Below are 19203 nucleotides of genomic sequence, written 5' to 3' on the forward strand. Positions count from 1 at the left end.
CAGACTTTAAGTAGAGCAAGTCCCCCCAAAAGGAAGTTCTTGGCAATTATGAAATTCTGTACGATGAAAGCTGATGCAGGGCGACAGGGCTGACCGAGAGAGAAGTCGTTTGGGCCAGTCGCTAGGGCCCAAAGGGGACAAGTAGAGAGACTGGGGGAGAACTGTTCTCTCACCCAGGAAGTGACCACCAGTGAGGGCAAGACTCCAGCTGGACCCACCACTCACTGCACCTGGGCCCTCACTGAAGACCTGTTTTGAAATTTCCTTTTTCTAGTTTCTTTTCCTTTCCTAAGCTTGGTAAGTAAATAAAGGCACTTCTTTGGAGGGGGGAGGGGATTGATAGTTTTCCTGTGCTTTAGTAAACGTCATAAACCAAATTAAAAGGTAGGTGATAGAGTGCTGCAGTGAAATTGTTTATTCAGAGCCTTGTGTACCTGCTTGGTGCTTTAACCCCTCTGATCCTTGCTTACACCATTGTCTGAGGCTAGAAGTGCTTGCTTCTCTTTTATTCAAGACCTGCAAGGCCCAAGTCAAGTATCATCTCTTCCATGATTTTATTCCCAACATTTTCATCTTCATTAAGCATATATTACCAGATGTTCTTATTTTACTGAAAATATCTTCTTGTCCCACAGTGTGAAAATACCTTGTTGCACACAGTTGAGTGTGCAAACTTTACCTTAATATCTTAGTGCTAACTGTATCTCCCATAGGAACACTGCCAATAGTAGGTGCCCGGTCACACTATCTTTATTGGTGAAGCATAAGATAAGATTTAGGAGTCACATAGTCCTAGGATATTGCTAGAAACACTGAGCCTAGCCTCATTAGCTCTTCAACAAACATCAGAAAAACAGTCACATATATAGTCTAATTTATGTTTTTCATTTGATAAATGTCAATAGCACACAAAAAATACTATAAATTCTGTTTTATTTCCTCTTAGAAATATATGAAAATAAATAATTTGTATAAAATAACTTATAATTCTTTCTATTGTAGGTAGGTAGGGATCCCTCAATTCACATATGGGATACAGAGACCATTAAACCATTGTCTATATTAAAGGGCTACCATCAATATGGTGTCTGTGCTGTTGATTTCTCAGGTAAGGCCGTTTTCTGTCCTAGTAAGAATGATAAAAATGCAGAGACAATACATTGCATTTTAGTCTAAATCATTGTTTCTTAGACCTGCCAAATGTGCATATTCTTTTCCTGACCAATTAGGACCAATTAGTGTGGGTTTTCTGGCTATTTTGTAATTATAATTCAATGGGTATAATTTCTGATACCATCAGAAATATAAATATGTTTCTTTAAAATAAAATTTAATAAAAAATATATTTTTAAAAGTATGTCAGAGTGGCAAACATTTTCTTGCAGTTTGAGCCTTTATAACTTATAAACACATGCACACCTGTCAGCTTGACTAACTTACCTCAGTCATTTGTCTAAAACATTTATTACTTGTTGCTTGATGATATAACAAAATAATTGGCCTTTACTAAAAATAGTCATATTAATGGGAATATGTAATTATAAATGCATCTTTTTCACTTGATTAACTTTTCATAATCACTATGAGTCTTTATATTACAACTAGAGGCCCGGTCCACAAATTCGTGCACTGGTGGGGGGAGGTTCCCTCAGCCCAGCCTGCCCCTCAGTCTGGGAACCCTCAGTGGATGTCCTACTGATGGCCACACTCTGGCAGCAGAGGCTTGGAGCAGGCATCGTGTGTGTGTGTGTGTGTGTGTGTGTGTGTGTGTGTGTGTATGTGTATGTGTCTGCTGGGGCCTGCCCCCAGCCACACCGTGGAGGCTTGGAGGAGGCACCCCTCTCTGTTGATCTCTCAGGCTCCTGGCCTCCACTGCATGTTGTACTCTCCCTTGAGCTGTGGCCACGGTGGGGTGCTGCCTGCAAGCCAGGTGGGGTGCTGCCTGCAGGCTGCGCTTTCCTGATCGCTGAGGCGACCCAGCAGCAGGCACACACAGGCCGCCCTTTCCTGCTCTGGGATCGCCACGGCGACCCAGGAGCAGGCCTTGCTGGTTGCTGCCTTCAGGCCGCCCTTTCCTGCTCACTGATCGCCATGGGGTCCCGGCTGGGCGCGGGGCTTAGGCGGCGCAGGGCTTAGGCAGCACACAGGGGTCCCGGATGGGGCCGGGGCTTAGGTGGCACACGGGGGTCCCGGCTGGGCGCGGGGCTTAGGCGGCGCAGGGCTTAGGCAGCACACAGGGGTCCCGGCTGGGCGCGGGGCTTAGGCGGCACACGGGGGTCCCGGCTGGGGGCGAGGCTGCACACAGGGCCTGGATGGCGACTTGCGCTGTCCCGCCCCTGCCTGCGGTATGCAAATGAGCCGACATCTTTGTTGGCTCATTTGCATATCTTGCTGATTAGCCAGTGGGAGGCGTGGTGAAGGTACGGTCAATTACCATCTTTGTCTATTATTAGATAGGACTAGAGGCCCAGTGCACGAAAATTTGTGCATTGGGGGGGGGGGGGGGTCCTCAGCCTGGCCTGCACCCTCTTGCAGTCCAGGACCCCTCGGGGGATGTCCACCTGCCAGCTTAGGCCTGCTTCCCAGGGGATCAGGCCTCAGCTGGCTCTCACACATCCCTCTGGCAGCCTGGGAGCCTTCAGGGGTTGTTCACCTGCCAGGTTAGGCCCGCTCCCTGGGGTATCGGGCATAAGCTGGCACTCACACATCCCTCTGGCAGCCTGGGAGCTTTTGGGGGATGTCCAACTGATGGCCTAGGCCCACTTCTCAGCCCTAAGGCACAGTTAGACATTCTTAGCGCTGCCAAGGATGTGGGAAGGGCTCCTGCCACTGTCACTACACTCGCAGCCATTAGCCTGGCTTATGGTTGAGCAGAGCTCCTCTGTGGGAGCACACTGACCACCCAGGGGCAGCTCCTGCATTGAGTGTCTGCCCCCTGGTGGTTAGTGTGCGTCATAGTGACCGGTCATTCCAGGTCATTCTGCCATTAGGGTTAATTTGCATATTACCCTTTTATTATATGGAATAGAGTTCTTATGGTGAATTTAGTTGAAGTGAATGTTTTTTTCCTTTCTTCTTTCTTAGTTTTTCCTTCTCATTTTTTAAATATTTTTTTTCCATTTTTTTAATCTTCTTCCTTTCCCCCATCTCATCCTGGGGGATAAGGTAAATGAAATGAGAGAAAATGTCAGCAGATATGCATTGAGAAATAATTCTTCCCTTATAAATTCTGGTTCTTTTTATAGCTGTATGTATACCTAGCATTTAACATTTTTTATAAAAGTTTAAATATGATGCTGTGATTTTTATGTACTAGATGGTTTTTATCTTCTGAATTTAATGGTCAGCGTGTCTCTCTGATTAATTGTCAGCGGACGGGAAACGTTTGGCATCTGTTGGAATAGATGAGAGCCACACTGTTGTGCTGTGGGACTGGAAGAAAGGCGAGAAACTTTCAATAGCAAGGTAGGAAAAGGTTGATAGTACAATGCAAAATACTGAAGTTACTTTGGGCTCAAAATTTAAAAAATTAAAATAGTTTTGAAATCAAGGAAACATAACCTTTTTCTATCGCTGCCATCTTTTTCATCATTGAATAAGTAATGCAATCATAGTAAAAAGACTAATGTACATGTAATATGACATTGGAAATAGCTATTATCTAAAATTTCCATTTACAGGTAGAGTGAATTCTACTGTATGATAAGCTATTGCATAGCTATTGGAAAGCATGATAAAATGCTCATATTATATATTTGCGTGAAAGAAGATATATACATACACACATTTCACAAAGAGGTTATAGATTTTTAAATCTTTTCTGTTATTTTCATTTTCTCAATTTTCTACAATGAGCATGTATTATTTTAATAATAAAAATATTAATTTCTTTGAAGTAGGAAATAGTCAAGTGTCAGATTATCTTTTTTTAAGTTTTTGTTCCTCAAAGTGAGACATTAAAGCATTAAGAAAATACAGAAAAATGCTTTCTTTTAGACTATATAGACAATGCCCAAATAAAAGATAGTTTAACGCCGGAACCGGTTTGGCTCAGTGGATGGAGCGTCGGCCTGCGGACTGAAGGGTCCCGGGTTCGATTCCGGTCAAGGGCGTGTGCCTGGGTTGCGGGCACATCCCCGGTGGGAGATGTGCAGGAGGCAGCTGGTCGATGTTTCTCTCTCATCGATGTTTCTAACTCTCTATCTCTCTCCCTTCCTCTCTGTAAAAAATCAATAAAATATATATCTTAAAAAAAAAAAAAAAAGATAGTTTAAGAGCAACTTTGTATTTGGAAAGGCTATATTAAGCTAGATCAAAATATTTTTTAAAATAATCTTTAATTCATTCATGCCACAAATAGCATTCCCAATGCATAGTATTATATAGTAGGTATCATGCAAAAGAAGTTCAAATTTTAACTGATCCTTTCTTTTAAGGTTCTGTTGATTAGAGTTAATAGTAAATTAAAATAATGATGAAATAATTTAGGTACAAATGCATGATTACATAGCCCAAACCTGAGAGTCATGTTGGCTAACCATTTAGTAATGGGGGAATCGAGATAGGGTAGGGATTAGGCAGATTATCACAGGAGAGGTTTAGCTTAGAATTCAAAAATTTTGGTATTCATTTATTTCAGAGGCAGTAAAGATAAGATTTTTGTCGTAAAGATGAACCCCTATGTGCCTGATAAATTGATTACGGCTGGAATTAAACACATGAAATTTTGGCGTAGAGCAGGTAAGGAAGTGCTTATTTTTATTTCTTTGAAATTTAGAAGGTTCCTACTTCTATAATGTGATATTACAGATTGGATCCTGAAACAGAAAAGAGAGTTGAAAACCAGGTGAAATCTGAATGAAGTCTAGAGTTCAGTTAATGGTGATACCGCAAACATGTTGGTTTCTTAGTTTTTGATAAGTAGTCTATTGGAATGTAAGATGTTAACATTTGGGGAAACAATAAGTATTGTATTATGAAATCACTGTGTTATCTTTGCATCTTTTATGAAAATATAAGATTATTCAAAATAAAAAGTTAATTTTTTAAAAAGTGATTCAGAGTTGCCTTGATACATTTTAAACAAACATAAGATTATTTTATCATCATTTATTGGCTGCATTGATGTAGTATTCATATTTGCAAAAGGATGCAACTTATGAAATTAACCAAGTGATGTCAGAAGTCCTTTTTTGTTAAAGATATTTTTAAAAAATTCTTTATATGCTATGAAATGACATAGAAATGGACTTTATTACTTTAGTTATTTGTACCTGGAAATCAGTAACTGTGGAATTCACATTTTAAAATGAAAATGTCTCTTTTCCACATAGATTAGTATACTTACAAATTCTAGCAATTTGACATCAAAGTCTCAGTACTCTTAAGCCTTTCAGATAAAATATGTAAATATAGGAAGAAGTGAAACATATGTTAGGAAAGAAAAGGCTTCGTGAAGACATTTTCCAAGTTCAAGTAACTTCAAATTGTAAACCACATAGAACACAAATCAGTTTTCAGGGATTTAATACTTCACAAACTCATCTGATCATAGTGTATACACATTTACAAAGTAAAAGAAGTATTTTCATATTCGTAATTTTCATTCCTATTCATTTAAACAAAACTTTTAATTTGGGTGTCTTCGTTACTTGGAATTGCAATTACCAAGCACATAATGCTTATTATTTCTATCGAAAAGAACTATAACTATTTTTGAAATAAGAGACTTAAAGAAAGTAAGTAGCCTTAAAATGAAAAGATGTACAATTGAATAACTTCTTTCCTTAAGTTTGAGAAGACATATGGTAGACCTGAAACTGAATCATAAATGGATAAATGATAAGACTTTGGTGTGCCTTTCAGCCATCCTTACTTTTGGGGTTCTGATTCACAGAGTGTACTAGCCAAGTGGGAAATGATCACTTATTAGTCTAAGTGCTGCCTAACCCTCTAAATCAGTGGTTCTCAACCTTCCTAATGCCGCGACCCTTTAATACAGTTCCTCATGTTGTGGTGACCCCCAACCATAAAATTATTTTCGTTGCTACTTCATAACTGTGATTTTGCTACTGTTATGAATCTTAATGTAAATATCTGATATGCAGGATGTATTTTCATTGTTACAAATTGAACATAATTAAAGCATAGTGATTAATCACAAAAACAATATGTAATTATACATGTGTTTTCCGATGGTCTTAGGCGACCCCTGTGAAAGGGTCGTTCGACCCCCAAATGGGTCGCGACCCACTGGTTGAGAATTCCTGCTCTAAATGCATAGCTTTATGTAAATTAAATTAAAGATTACTTAAGCCTGAGTCTAAGGGGAGATTCTTACCTCCTATTCTGAATGTAGGCTTTGACGATTCCAAGTTATGAATTATTAATCTCTCCTCTAAGGAATTTGAACTCTCCTCCATGGCTGGTGGGGGCAAGGAGCCACTGAAAGTTTTTCTAGTGCAACAGTGACATGACCTTGTTATACTGTGTGTTTCAGAAAACCGAACTAATGGTTGTCTAAACCAGAGGTGGCAAACTCTTTCTCTAAATGTCCAGAGAGTAACTATTTTAGACTTTCCAGTCCCAAGATCAAGCATATTGCGTTGGTATTTATAGAACAAGAGAGAGAACTCCTGCACTTGCCTTATCAGTTTGCACCCGGTGGCCTTTAACTGGAGACATTGTCTCCAAGATCAGCCTGCGATGGTGAAGGGGACTGGCAGGTTGGGGTGGAGACCATGTCAGCCTCCTTCTGTCTCAGTGACACATAGATCCTCCTGGAGAGGCCTGCCTGCCTTCTCAACGTGGGCAGCTGGCCAGCGGCAAGGCAGCTCCTAGACTGTGATTCCACTGTTAGGGGCCCAGCAGTTGCCATTAGCAAAGTCCTGTAGATGGTGACCAGCTCAAGCCCTGGGAGCTGCTATCTGGCAGCCAAAAGTCAGAGAGCAGAGAAGGAAACAGGCATGGCCTCTGCAGCTCTCGGTGCAAAGCTGCTCCAGTGGGAACCCTACAAAAGCAGGTGGTGGCAGGTTGTGGCCCGGAGCCCAGAGTTTGCCACCCTGCTCTAGAGGCATGGTCTACGCCAGCCGTGGGCAAACTATGGCCCTCGGGCCGGATCCGGCCCGTTTGAAATGAATAAAACTAACAAACAAAAAAACCGTACCCTTTTATGTAATGATGTTTACTTTGAATTTATATTAGTTCACACAAACACTCCATCCATGCTTTTGTTCCGGCCCTCCGGTCCAGTTTAAGAACCCATTGTGGCCCTCGAGTCAAAAAGTTTGCCCACCCCTGGTCTACGCTCTAGTGAAGGCCAGCCCTCCCATGGGCACTAGATTCCTTCTCCTCTCACTTACTCAAGGACATCTCTCCAAGCTCTTCGCCCCTTTCTTTCCCACATCATCCGTTTTTCCTCTACTGTCTTTCCTTTCTGCATTTAAGGCAGTGTTACTTCTCCCTCTTAAATAAGCAACTCAACAAAAACCTTTCAACTCTCCCCTCCTGTTATTAATCAACCTCTCTTCTTATCTATGTACTAAAACACCTCCGAACAATAGTTTATCCTTCCAATCGGAGATTTATGTCCAAGGTTGTGGTGTGGGTTTGATCCTCAGTCGAGGTGCATATGGGAAGCAACTGATGGATGTTTCTCTCACATCGATGTTTCTCTCTCTCTCTCTCTCTCTATCCATCCTTCCCTTCCTCTCTCTCAAAATCAAATATATCCTCAGGTGAGGGCTAAAAAAAAAAAGCTATGGCCGGAAGGCAACCCTAACTAAGTCTGTCTGCCTCAGCCAGACAAAGTGTTGCTCAAGTCACTCATTGAGAAAACATCTTTTTCTTTTTAACTCTTCTTTTTGTTACATGTCTTTCTATGTAAACAACAACAGAAGGAATTTTACTGTCTTATGTTATATATTTGAAAGTGGTACTTTCATCATATTTTTGTGACCCAGGGGGAGGACTGGTTGGCAGAAAAGGCTACATAGGCACCCTGGGGAAGAATGAAACAATGATGTGTGCGGTGTATGGATGGACGGAAGAGATGGCTTTTTCTGGAACGTCCACAGGAGATGTGTGCATCTGGAGAGACATCTTTCTTGTAAAAACAGTTAAAGCACATGATGGGCCCGTGTTCAGTATGCATGCATTGGAAAAGGTAAGTCATCTAAAGATATCTTAAGTTCAATAGAATTTGATCCTGCAGTGTAGAGCATTTTAACAAGTAAAGGGACAGTGGCATTCAGCTTAGTTGAGCCACTCAGTAATAATCTGTGAGCTAGTCTACCTGACTTTGTTTTATTCCTCTTTCAAATGCCTGAACCCAGAGTGAAATAGGTCTGCTGTTTTAAAAAAAAGTCTAAGTTAATATGTATTAATCACTTACTATGGGTCAAAAATTGTTTAAGTGCGTTACATATTATCACCATGCCCTATAAGGTAGCTCCTGATATTAACCTTTCTTTTTAAAGGATAGGATTATGAAGCCTCCAGGAGAATAGATGTGACCTGCTGAAAGTAGTAGCGCTACCTTATGGTTCCACCTTACAAACTGTGCTTTTAAAGTCCTGTCCTAAAAGTTGCATGTATCGTGTCACTGTAAAAGTTTTTGCAGGCTCCATATTGAAGTTTAAAAACATGCAGTGGATTCTTATACTAATTTCCATTTATTACAACCAGTAACTTTTACCTATAAATGTTCTTTCCTCTAGAATTTTTCAATACAAAGAGGCTTATTGTTTTGAAATACTTGGTTTTTTATTAACTTGACACCTTTACTTTTGTAGGGATTTGTTACTGGAGGAAAAGATGGTGTAGTCGCTCTTTGGGATGACTCCTTTGAGAGATGTCTCAAGACCTATGCTGTAAAAAGAGCTGCTTTGGCCCCAGGATCTAAAGGTGATTTGAGATTTAATTTACTTTGTAGGAAAAAAGAGTAATGGCTCATTAACACCTGTGGTCACTGAGGTAGAGCACATGCAATAAATTGTTCCTTTGTTACTAGACAGGCATCAGAGCTAAATGGGAGAAGCCACTTAACTGAATGCTAGAATCACTGTTGTCCTATCAAACTGTTATCTGTGACATACGTGGTAAAACGTTAACCAAAAACAAGATTATTAGTGTTAATTTTTAACATTTTTAATTTTCCAAAGAAAATTGCCACCTGAACATCACATTTACCACCAATCAGGAGTTTGTTTGGTTTCCACTCGGTGTTTTAGTGACCCTGCCTGTCCAGCCTTGCAGGCCCTCCTCTGCTTCACCCTTTCTCTCAGCACATTCAGCCACCGTGTCACACTCTCTGACCTCCAGACCTTTCTATATGCTAGTACAGTCGTCCCCCTTAGCCATACTCTTAAAGCTGCAGTTACCTGTGGTGAACATTGGTCTCAAAATATTAAATGGGAAATTTCAGAAATGAACAATTCGTAAGTGTTAGATTGGTGCTGTTCTGAGTAGCGTGATGACATCTCGTGCTCTTCTGCTCAGTGCTGCCTGGGATATGGATCTTCCCTCTGTCCAAAGTCACCATGCTGTATATGCTCTCCACTCTTGAGTCACTTAACCACCTCGGCTATTAGATCCACTGTTGTAGAATCGGTTTTTGTGTTCAAGGAACCTTTATTTTACTTAATAATGGCCCCAAAGCACAAAAGTAGTAATGGGGCAACTCAGGCATGCCAAAAAGAAGCCATAAAAGTGCTTCCTTTAAGTAAAAAGGCAAAAATTACTAATTGATAAGGCATTTTATCATCTCACATCATCACAAGAAGGAGGGTGAGTACAGTATAATATGATATTTAGAGAGAGACCACATTCACTTAACTTTTATTATAGTGTATTGTTATAATTATTCTATTTTATTATTGGCTATTGTTGCTATTCTCTTACTATGCCTAATTTATAAATTAAACTTTATCGTAAGTATGTATGTATAGGAAGACACATAGGGTTTGCTACTATCCGCAGTTTCAGACATCCACTGGGGGTCTTGGAACATATCCCCTGGGGGCGGGGGGCGGAGCTACTGGACTATGGCCTAGATTTTGCCCTTCTTTCTTTTGCTCCTTCCAGTTACATTGCCGAATATTCATTTTTCAAATCTCAAACATTATTTCTTGTAGGATGATACCTTTCCCTCCCATTCTCCTTCCAAAAAAGGTTTGATTCCCTTACTGTATGCTCCTTTTCCAATATGCTTCTCATACAGACAGGGTCTGCTTTTCTCATTATATGCCCTGTGAGGGCAGGAGCTGGCTCTATCATGTTTACCCAGGTATTTCTGAAGCCTGCCTTAGGACACAGTAGACACAAATGGATTCATCTGAAATTGAGTTGAATTAAAATTACTAACCAGAATATTATACATGCTCTTAGAGGGTCAGAAGGTGGATACGGAGGTACAGATATAAAGGGAAAAGAAAGTTATCAGAATGATAGTAGGGAATCCGGGGTTATATAGAATCATACATTTGTAGTATATAGGTGGTACTTGCATTTGAGATTAGTAAATTGAATGGGGAAAATGCAATGCATTTATTAGAATACTTAAAATATAGGAGAAAGCAACCTTGTAATGTGATTTTCATTGTCAGAATAGCATCATTGGCAATATACTATATAGCCTTGTACTATTCTAATTGATACCTAGAGGGACATCTACATTTAACATTTCAGGTCTTCTCTTGGAAGATAACCCATCTATACGTGCCATATCGTTAGGACATGGTCATATTTTAGTTGGCACAAAGAATGGTGAAATACTAGAAGTGGATAAAAGTGGCCCAATAACACTTCTGGTTCAGGTAATTTCCCAAATGTTAATATGCTTTTTATCCCTTAATATACAGTTGACACAATACCTAAGAGCCTAAGTTGATAGTGGTGAAAATGATGTTAAATTAATTAGAGAAATATTTGTTAATGTTACTATATATCAAAAAATTTACATTTAATTATAGCTAAATGCATAGCTTCAGTAAATAAATGTGCATGATATCATGGGGATAATAGCCAATATTTTAAGTAATTTGTTATTGTAAAACAAACCAATGGAAAGAAAAAACAGTTTAGTTAATTTAACCCAGTGCATTTATTTCATGTTTAATTTTATTTCTTTGAGGTATATTTGTTGAACCTATGGCCATTGTTTTTCTGTGAAACTTCAGTTCACTTCATTCTTTCTCAAGTTTCTAACTTAGAAAACTTAAAAATGAATGTATGCTAAAAATGTACTGCTGAAAACATCAGTGAAAATGAAGGGTGGGGCTGAAGTAGATTTACCGTAGTTTGTAAGGAAAATTTCATAATAAATAATAATACAAAAATAAACTTTTGTGTATTCACAACTATAAGCCTACTTTTGCCCCACCCTGTATGTCAATAATAAAACAAAAAATCTAGAAATATATGCCTGGTGGTTTGGCTCAGTGGTTGAGCAACAACCCAGGCACCAGGAGGTCGAGTTCAATTCTCCATCAGAGCACATGCCCAGGTTGCGGGCTCCATCCCCAGTAGGGGGCGTGCAGGAGGCAGCTGATTGATTATTTTCTCTTATCATTGATATATCTCTCTCTCTCCCTTCCTCTCTCTGAAATTAATAAAAACATTTTTTAAAATTCAGAAATATAAAAATGTGTGTGGTAGAAATGTAAAATGAAACAGGGAACGCTGTACTAATTTTTCACATGTACATTTTCAATATGTATTATGTTTTTTTGAAAAGTAGGGAGGGAAATAAATTGACAGCGTAAAATACACTAAGTGAGGTAGGCTCTACCCCAGCGATTTTCAACTTTTTCATCTCATGGTACACATAAACTAATTACTAAAATTCTGTGGCACATCAAGAAATACATTTTTTGCCAATCTGACAAAAAAATAAGTATAATTTTGTTTCATTCACACAGGATAACTATTGTTGTGTTGGCTGTTGTCATTTTTTTTATTTGACAATCCAAGGGAAAAGAGGTCAGTGTCACTGACTAAATGGTCAGGTATTGCATGTTCTAAAAAATCCTTGCTGCGCACCGATTGAAAATCGCTGATTTGCCATAATGAAAAATTGTCCTCATGCAACTCTATATAGTAACACCAATTTTGGGTTTGCCTTTTACACATAAAAATAATTATGTTCTTTCTTAATACAGACTTTTTTTTCTCTAACTCTCACTTCACTCCTGTTAAGATACCAAAGAGGACACATAGATGAGAATATTGCACATACTTCAATGTTAATATACTATCCTGATGTACCAAAGAGAATTTATAAGCAAATAACATATTTTATATTAAATTAACTGTCAAACTTTCGTGTCTTATACTTTAATTTTAGTCACATCATATTCCATTGAAGTAAAGAGATGATGGCGTCATGGTGTTTAACATGTTTATGATTTCTTGGAAAATAATAACATAAGTATACTTCTACAGATGAATCCATAGATGCAACTACTTAAACACACCCACACATAATTTCATAATTATAAAATGACACCCTAATGTTTTTATATTTATTGTAGAGTTTAAGGTTTCAAATATACTCTTATGCATTAGGAACAAGATAAGGATACCAGTTCTCGCCATTATTGTTCAACTCTGTGTTGGGTTTTAGCAAGTTTAGTAAAACAAAACAAAATAAAAAAAAGGTATGTTAGAAACAATACTGTCAATATTTGCAGAAATTATAACCCTATACATTGACTATTCAAGAGAATAAACTGAAAATTTAGTAGAACTTATTAAGAACTTATGTGCAAAATCAACACATAAAAATCAATATAGTATTTCTATATATTAGCAATAACCAGTTAGAAAATATGAAACAAAAAAGGTATTCATAAAGAAAACTATACAGATAGTCAGGAAAAAATACCGGTAAAAATATGCAAGGCCTATATTAAGAAAAGTATACAATTTTACTAAAGACATAAAAGAACTGAGTAAATTACAAATTCAGTATGATCATAATCTAAATCCTAATGAAATTTTTTTACAGACTCTGAGACTTTAAAAAATATTTTAAAGTGGCCAAGAAATTTTTGAGAAATTCTTCATGCTAGAAATAAATATAAAACTGTAGTAACTAAAAGTGTAGCAATGTATGTATACAATAGGAGTATTCGTATGTATATACCAAAAAGTATGGACAGCAATATTAGTAGCTGCAGAATTCTTTGGATCAGTGTGGGAAGTGTGCCTGTTAATATCAAGTACTATAATCCATGAACATGGGATTTCTCCATTTACTTAGATCTTTAACTTTTTCAACAGTGTTTTATAATTTTCAGTGTACAAGTCCCATATTTATTTTATTAAAGTGACTTATTTATTAGTTCTATTAGTTTTTTAGTGGATTTTTAAAGGATTTTCTGTACACAAGATTGTGTCAGCTACAAATAGAGATAGTTTTACTTCCCCGTTTTTAATTTGGATGCCTATTTCTTTTTCTTGCCTAATTAGTGACCGGACTCTCTGCAAATGTTGAATAGAAATAGTGAGAGCAGACATCCTTGTGGTGTTCCTAATTTTAGGGAGGACGCCTCCAGTCTCTCACCATTAACTCCAGTGTTAACTATGGATTTTTCGGAGATGCCCCTTGTCAGATTGAGGAATTATTCTTTTCTTCCAAGTTTGTCTCATGTTTTTCTCCAAAGTATTTGTCAAATGCTTTTTCTCTATCGAAATTATCATGTGGTTTTGATTTTTTATTTTATTGATAATGATGTATTACGTTAATTGGTTTTCAGATTTTAAACCAACGTTGCATTCCTGGTATGAATTCCATTTGGTTGTGGTGTATCATTCTATAATGAAATTAGTTTGCCAGTATTTCATACGGGATATTGGTCTGTAGTTCTCTTGTAGTGTCTATCGGGTATTGGTAGCAGATAGTGGGGGCAGGGTGAGAAATGCTGGCACCTGCCCCTTCTGGGAAGATACCCTCTAACTAATAACTGGTGAATAGGAGGGGGAGTGTCCTTGGTTTCCTCGTCTGTTGTGGAGCTTCCACATCAGTGAGTTAGGAAGAGGGAGAAGAGGATGGGTCTCAGTTCCAATACTGCAGACGCTCACTGTTCATTTTGATTCTCTGAGTAAATGTTGCTTCACTTGTTGCTTTTCCTTGGAACCATATCCAGAGACTTGAAATGTGTGGTGTATTTTTATTATTATTTTCACCACATTTACTGGTGAGGAGGTCTGTGGAACTCCTTACTCTGTCATGCAGGCTGTTCCCCCTACGTGGCCTTTATTAACATTCGAGGGCAGCCAATTTCTACTTTCTTCTTCCAGTGAATGTTTTAGGATTTTAAGCTACTTTTCATAGTAGCTTGATTGTGTTGTAATTGTGGAGATAAAGTTGTTACAAAGGTGTTTTATAGTGTATTCCGAAGATAAACAGAAAAGTTTTAGTAGACTTCCTCGTTATTCATTGTTCTATCATTATCGCATATTATCAAAAGTTGTCTTTAGTTGTTTTCTAAATCCACATAGCTTTAGGTTAAATTTATCTTAACTATGTTTTCTATACAGGGACACATGGAAGGAGAAGTGTGGGGTTTGGCCACACATCCTTATCTGCCCATCTGTGCTACTGTAAGTGATGACAAAACCTTGAGAATATGGGATCTCTCTCCTAGTCACTGTATGCTGGCTGTCCGGAAACTGAAAAAGGGTAAGAGGCTCTCAGACTTGAACATAGAGTAAGTTGTCACAATTTTTTATAGCCCTCACAAATGTAAGAAAGCAATGGTCAGTATATTATAAAAGACTAAATATCCATTCTATGTCCACGTGATCATGATGCTATATAAACAAAATTAATTATACTCAGTCTTTGCTTTATGGGACCTCCTGTGCTCATGCCTATCCTGAGCCAGTTTTCAGCTGGTTTATGTTGGAAGAAAGAATATAGGAAGAAACAGAAGCTAAGCTTTCTACCCTTTATGACTGTGGAGTATGTGTAATTCAGAATTAAAAACTAAGAAAGAACGCCTTAACTTAAAAAGGTGTAGCAGAGGGGGGAAATGGGACATATCTGTAATACTATCAACAATAAAAAATATATTGAAAAAAGGAGTAGCAGAGTTGATGGGAGGATGTTTTAGGGTGAAACAGAACTGAGCACATTTGTAGGAGGTAAATGAGGCTGGCCTATCGGGATAGAGAGGCAGAGGGTCAGTTGATGGAGCAATGGTGTTTCTATCAGCTGAGGGCTGATGAGGATCTACAGAGCACTTCAGATCTTTTAGTAAAGTGGTAGGGAATGTTATTTTATAGTATGAGGATAATTATAGGTGGAACGCTGGTTGAAAAAGTTGGAAATTGTGAGAAATGTGATAGAATCAGTAGATGAAGGGCAGGATCTGTCTAGCTGAACTAAGGGCCTGCTGAAGTTATGTAACATGTAACATGAATTTGTAATTCAGTTATTTAATTTACTTTTACTTCCTTCTACTAACTTAAAAGTTACAGAGTCTATCCTCTTCTTCTAGGGTTACTGTTAAATATTCAACATGCATCCTTAACAAAATCTGAAGCTAATCACAATCTCCAGAACACTTGAACTCCAGCCACTGTACTTCCTTTTTTTAAAGTTATTGATGTGCAGCCTTTTCATTCTTTGGTGGTTTGTTTGTTGGCAAGAATTAGAGAGAATTACCAAATATTTCAGTGGTTCTGTACCACTGAATTATAAATGTGAAAAGTTAAAACGGATTCCAAAACCACAGTCACACTTCTGTGTACACAGAAAAACCGTGTTACCAAATATTCTTTTCTTCACAGGGCCCTAGGAAGTCCTGATTAGTCAAATTTGGACCATACTTGGTTTTAACACCCATCAGATTTTCTTTCTTTTTTTTGAATGAAGTATAATTGACATATAACATTACGTTAGTTTTGGATATACAGTGATTTGGTATTTGTATGTAATGTAAAATGATCACAATAAATCTAGTTAACATATACATCACCATACAGAGTTACAAAAATTTGTTTATTGTGCTGAGATCGTTAAGGTCTGTTATCTCAGTAATTTTCAAATATGGAATACAATGTTATTAACTGTAGTCACCATGGCTTATTACACCCCCATGGCTTATTTTATAACTGGAAGTTTGTACCTTTTGACTTCCTTCACCCATTTTGCCCACCCACAAGTTCTCTGTATCTATGAGCTTTGGGTTTGTTGTTTGTTTTAGATTTCACATGTAAGGGAGATCGTATGGTATTTGGATTTCTCTGTCTCACTTACTTTAGTATTAGTAGCACAATGCCTTCAAGGTTCATCCATGTTGTTGTAAATGGCAAGATTTCACTCTTTGTGATGGCTATTTAAATAATAGCTCATTGTGTGTATGTGTGTGTGTGTGTGTGTGTGTGTGTGTGTGTGAGAGAGAGAGAGAGAGAGAGAGAGAGAGAGAGATACATTTTCTTTATCCATTCACCCATCAGTGGACCCTTTGGTGGTTTTCATATCTTGACTATTGTAAATAATGCTGCAGTGAATAGAGGAGTACATACATATTTTTGAGTTAGTGTTTTTGCTTTCTTCAGGTAAATACTCAGGAGTAGAATTGCTGGATTATATGGTAGTTTTACTTTTTATTTTTTAGGATTTCTGGGTTTTTTAATCCACTTCAATTGGATATTATTGTTTTATGCAGTCAGCGTTTACTTAGGTTATCTATGTTTATACATTTCTTTGTTCACCTTTTCTTCTTGTTTCTCAGACTTTTTTCTTGTATCAGTTTCTTTCTTTCTAAAATACAGTCTTAGAGTTCTTCAATAAAGATTTGTTGGAGCCGAAGCCGGTTTGGCTCAGTGGATAGAGCGTCGGCCTGTGGACTGAAGGGTTCCAGGTTCGATTCCGGTCAGGGGCATGTGCCTGGATTGCGGGCACATCCCCAGTAGATGTGCAGGAGGCAGCTGATGGATGTTTCTCTCTCATCGATGTTTCTGGCTCTCTATCTCTCTCCCTTCTTCTCTGTAGAAAATCAATAAAATATATTACAAAAAAAAAAAAAAATGATTTGTTGGAAATTCCTTCAGCTTCCTTTGTCCAAATCAGTGGCATAGTAAGAACAGACTGGTGGGAGTGGTCCATTCTGGCAGCTGAAGTATTTTATAACTGACATCACAATTCTTAAAAAGCAAACTCTTTTTATTCAGTTTTATTATTGTTGTTTTAAAGTCTCAGTAGGCAATGCATTGCCACTCAGGGTGGACTCTTGCCACCGCCCTGCCCTTAGTACTCTACAGTCTGAACATGTTTTGATTTTTTACTTTCATTCTTAAATGTTAATTTAACTGCTTCTGGAGTTCTTAGTTGAGAGTTATAATCCCTCTGGTTTCTACTATCTCTTTTACTTTGTTGTATAGTTCTGTAATTTAATAAAATCATGAATGTATGCATTTCATTTTAATGTATTCTGTTTAGGATTTGGCGTGCTTCCTAACTCTATGGATTTATGTCTTGTATAAGTCCTGAAGAATTGTCTGCCAGAAGTACTGGCTCCTTTTAGGACTGGATCTTTTTATTAGACTAGAGGCCCAGTGCATGAAATTTGTGCACTGGTAGGGTCCCTAGAGGCTACCAGCTGCTGGCCCGGGACTCCCTCCCTTCCCCCAGCCAGCCCCACCCCCTGCTGGAACTCCTGGACGAACTCCCAGTCGAGGGGACAATTTGCATACTATGCTTTTATTATATAGGATTGCAGAGGAGAGTCATGATTCTGTATTTTTGTTTTTACATATTCTTCTATAACCACTTTTTAAAAATGTCATCATTGATTCAAGAGGAAGTCAGGTGGATTTTTATAACTGCAAAGGGATATGTATGGTTTTATACTGGTTGAGTTAATTATAACAAAATTACTGAAGTTATAGTGGTTTAAATATTATAAAACACAGTTATTGCTTTCAAACATTCTGTAAGCAAATGCAATTTTCTTTTGTAAATGAATATATAGGACTTATGGTCCCGAGGCTTAACATTTTATTTTAAAAGTCATTATTGTTAATGTAGACCATCTTATGAGAATTTTGCCAAACAAATAATTCAATTTAATAGTAACTAGTTATAGAATAACCAGAAGTTTGAATATGCAGCATGAATAATGTCCATATTCTTGATGTCTGATAATACTTTCTGAATATTTGCTAGCCTTTTATACGTATATGAATAATGGTGTGTTGGAAAGTTCCTGTTAGAAATTTTTATCCCCTGGCTTTAGCTGTTAATTATAATCAAACCTGAATTTTTAATAGACTTTTTATTTTTTACTTCTACACTATTATTTTATGTCTTGGCTAATTTTGTATTTTCTTTCTGTCTCTCTGTGTAGTGTTCTGGAAATTTTCTTAAGATATTTATTCTAGCTCTGACATTTTTTTTATAGCACTGTCTGTTTTACCTACCCATTCTGTATTTAATTCTGATAATTCTCATTTTTAGGACTTCTGTGTGTTTTCATATTTGCCTTAGATTTTTTATATTATTCCTTACTTATATTTTATATTTCTTCCTTTATGCCTTTAATCTTATCTAACCAGTTAAAAAATCTAAAATGTAGTTATTTGCCCAGCCAGTGTTGTTCAGTGCTTGAGTGTCAACCCATGAACCTGGAGGTCACTGTTCAATTCTAGGTCAGGACACATGCCCAGGTTTCGGGCTCGATCCCCACTAGGTGGCATGCAGGAGGCAGCCTATCAATGATTCTCTCTCCCTCTCCTTTCCGCTCTCTGAAGTCAATAAAAACATATATTTTTTAAAAATCTAATTATCTGACAGCCTTACAGATCTGACCACGCTGTGTTTTTCTTTATGCTGTTTTGAGATTATTTTCCTGCTGACTCCATCCTGGCAGTCCATTTTCTTGTGTGCTTGAAAATTTGGATTTTAAGTTCATGTTTGGTCGCTTTCTTTACCTGTGGGAATCCTCTGAGGTCTGAATTGAAGGTGTGATCTTCTAGAGATTTTGCATTTTCTTCTGCCACGTGCCTGGGGTGCTACCATCCAGAACTACTAACAATTAATTTCTTTGACTGGGATTGCTTAGATCATGTCAATATTATAGCTTCAAATCTATGATCTACACAAGCCACCCCTGTTTGTGAATTCTCAAGTATGATTTTTCAGCTCCTCTAGCACCCAGGCCAGGGTAGACACATCTATGTCTTTCTTTTCTGCCA

General features: G+C 37.9%; 1 protein-coding gene across 10 annotated transcripts in view; it reads left to right on the plus strand.

Moving 5' to 3' along the window:
• EML5 (EMAP like 5) overlaps nucleotides 1-19203 on the plus strand; it is a 106318-nt gene that overhangs the window by 36134 nt on the left and 50981 nt on the right. For all 10 annotated transcript variants that reach the window (XM_070415158.1, XM_070415139.1, XM_070415149.1 and 7 more), the window contains exons 15-21: nucleotides 1003-1108; nucleotides 3372-3465; nucleotides 4640-4740; nucleotides 7962-8164; nucleotides 8793-8904; nucleotides 10687-10814; nucleotides 14542-14683. In XM_070415158.1, coding sequence (XP_070271259.1) covers nucleotides 1003-1108; nucleotides 3372-3465; nucleotides 4640-4740; nucleotides 7962-8164; nucleotides 8793-8904; nucleotides 10687-10814; nucleotides 14542-14683 — 886 coding nt within the window. The remainder of the gene's footprint in view (nucleotides 1-1002; nucleotides 1109-3371; nucleotides 3466-4639; nucleotides 4741-7961; nucleotides 8165-8792; nucleotides 8905-10686; nucleotides 10815-14541; nucleotides 14684-19203) is intronic.

Source organism: Myotis yumanensis, unplaced genomic scaffold (assembly GCF_028538775.1).
Source record: "Myotis yumanensis isolate MYYU_CA2020_CCGP unplaced genomic scaffold, mMyoYum1.0.hap1 SCAF_1, whole genome shotgun sequence".
Taxonomy (NCBI): Eukaryota; Metazoa; Chordata; class Mammalia; order Chiroptera; family Vespertilionidae; genus Myotis; species Myotis yumanensis.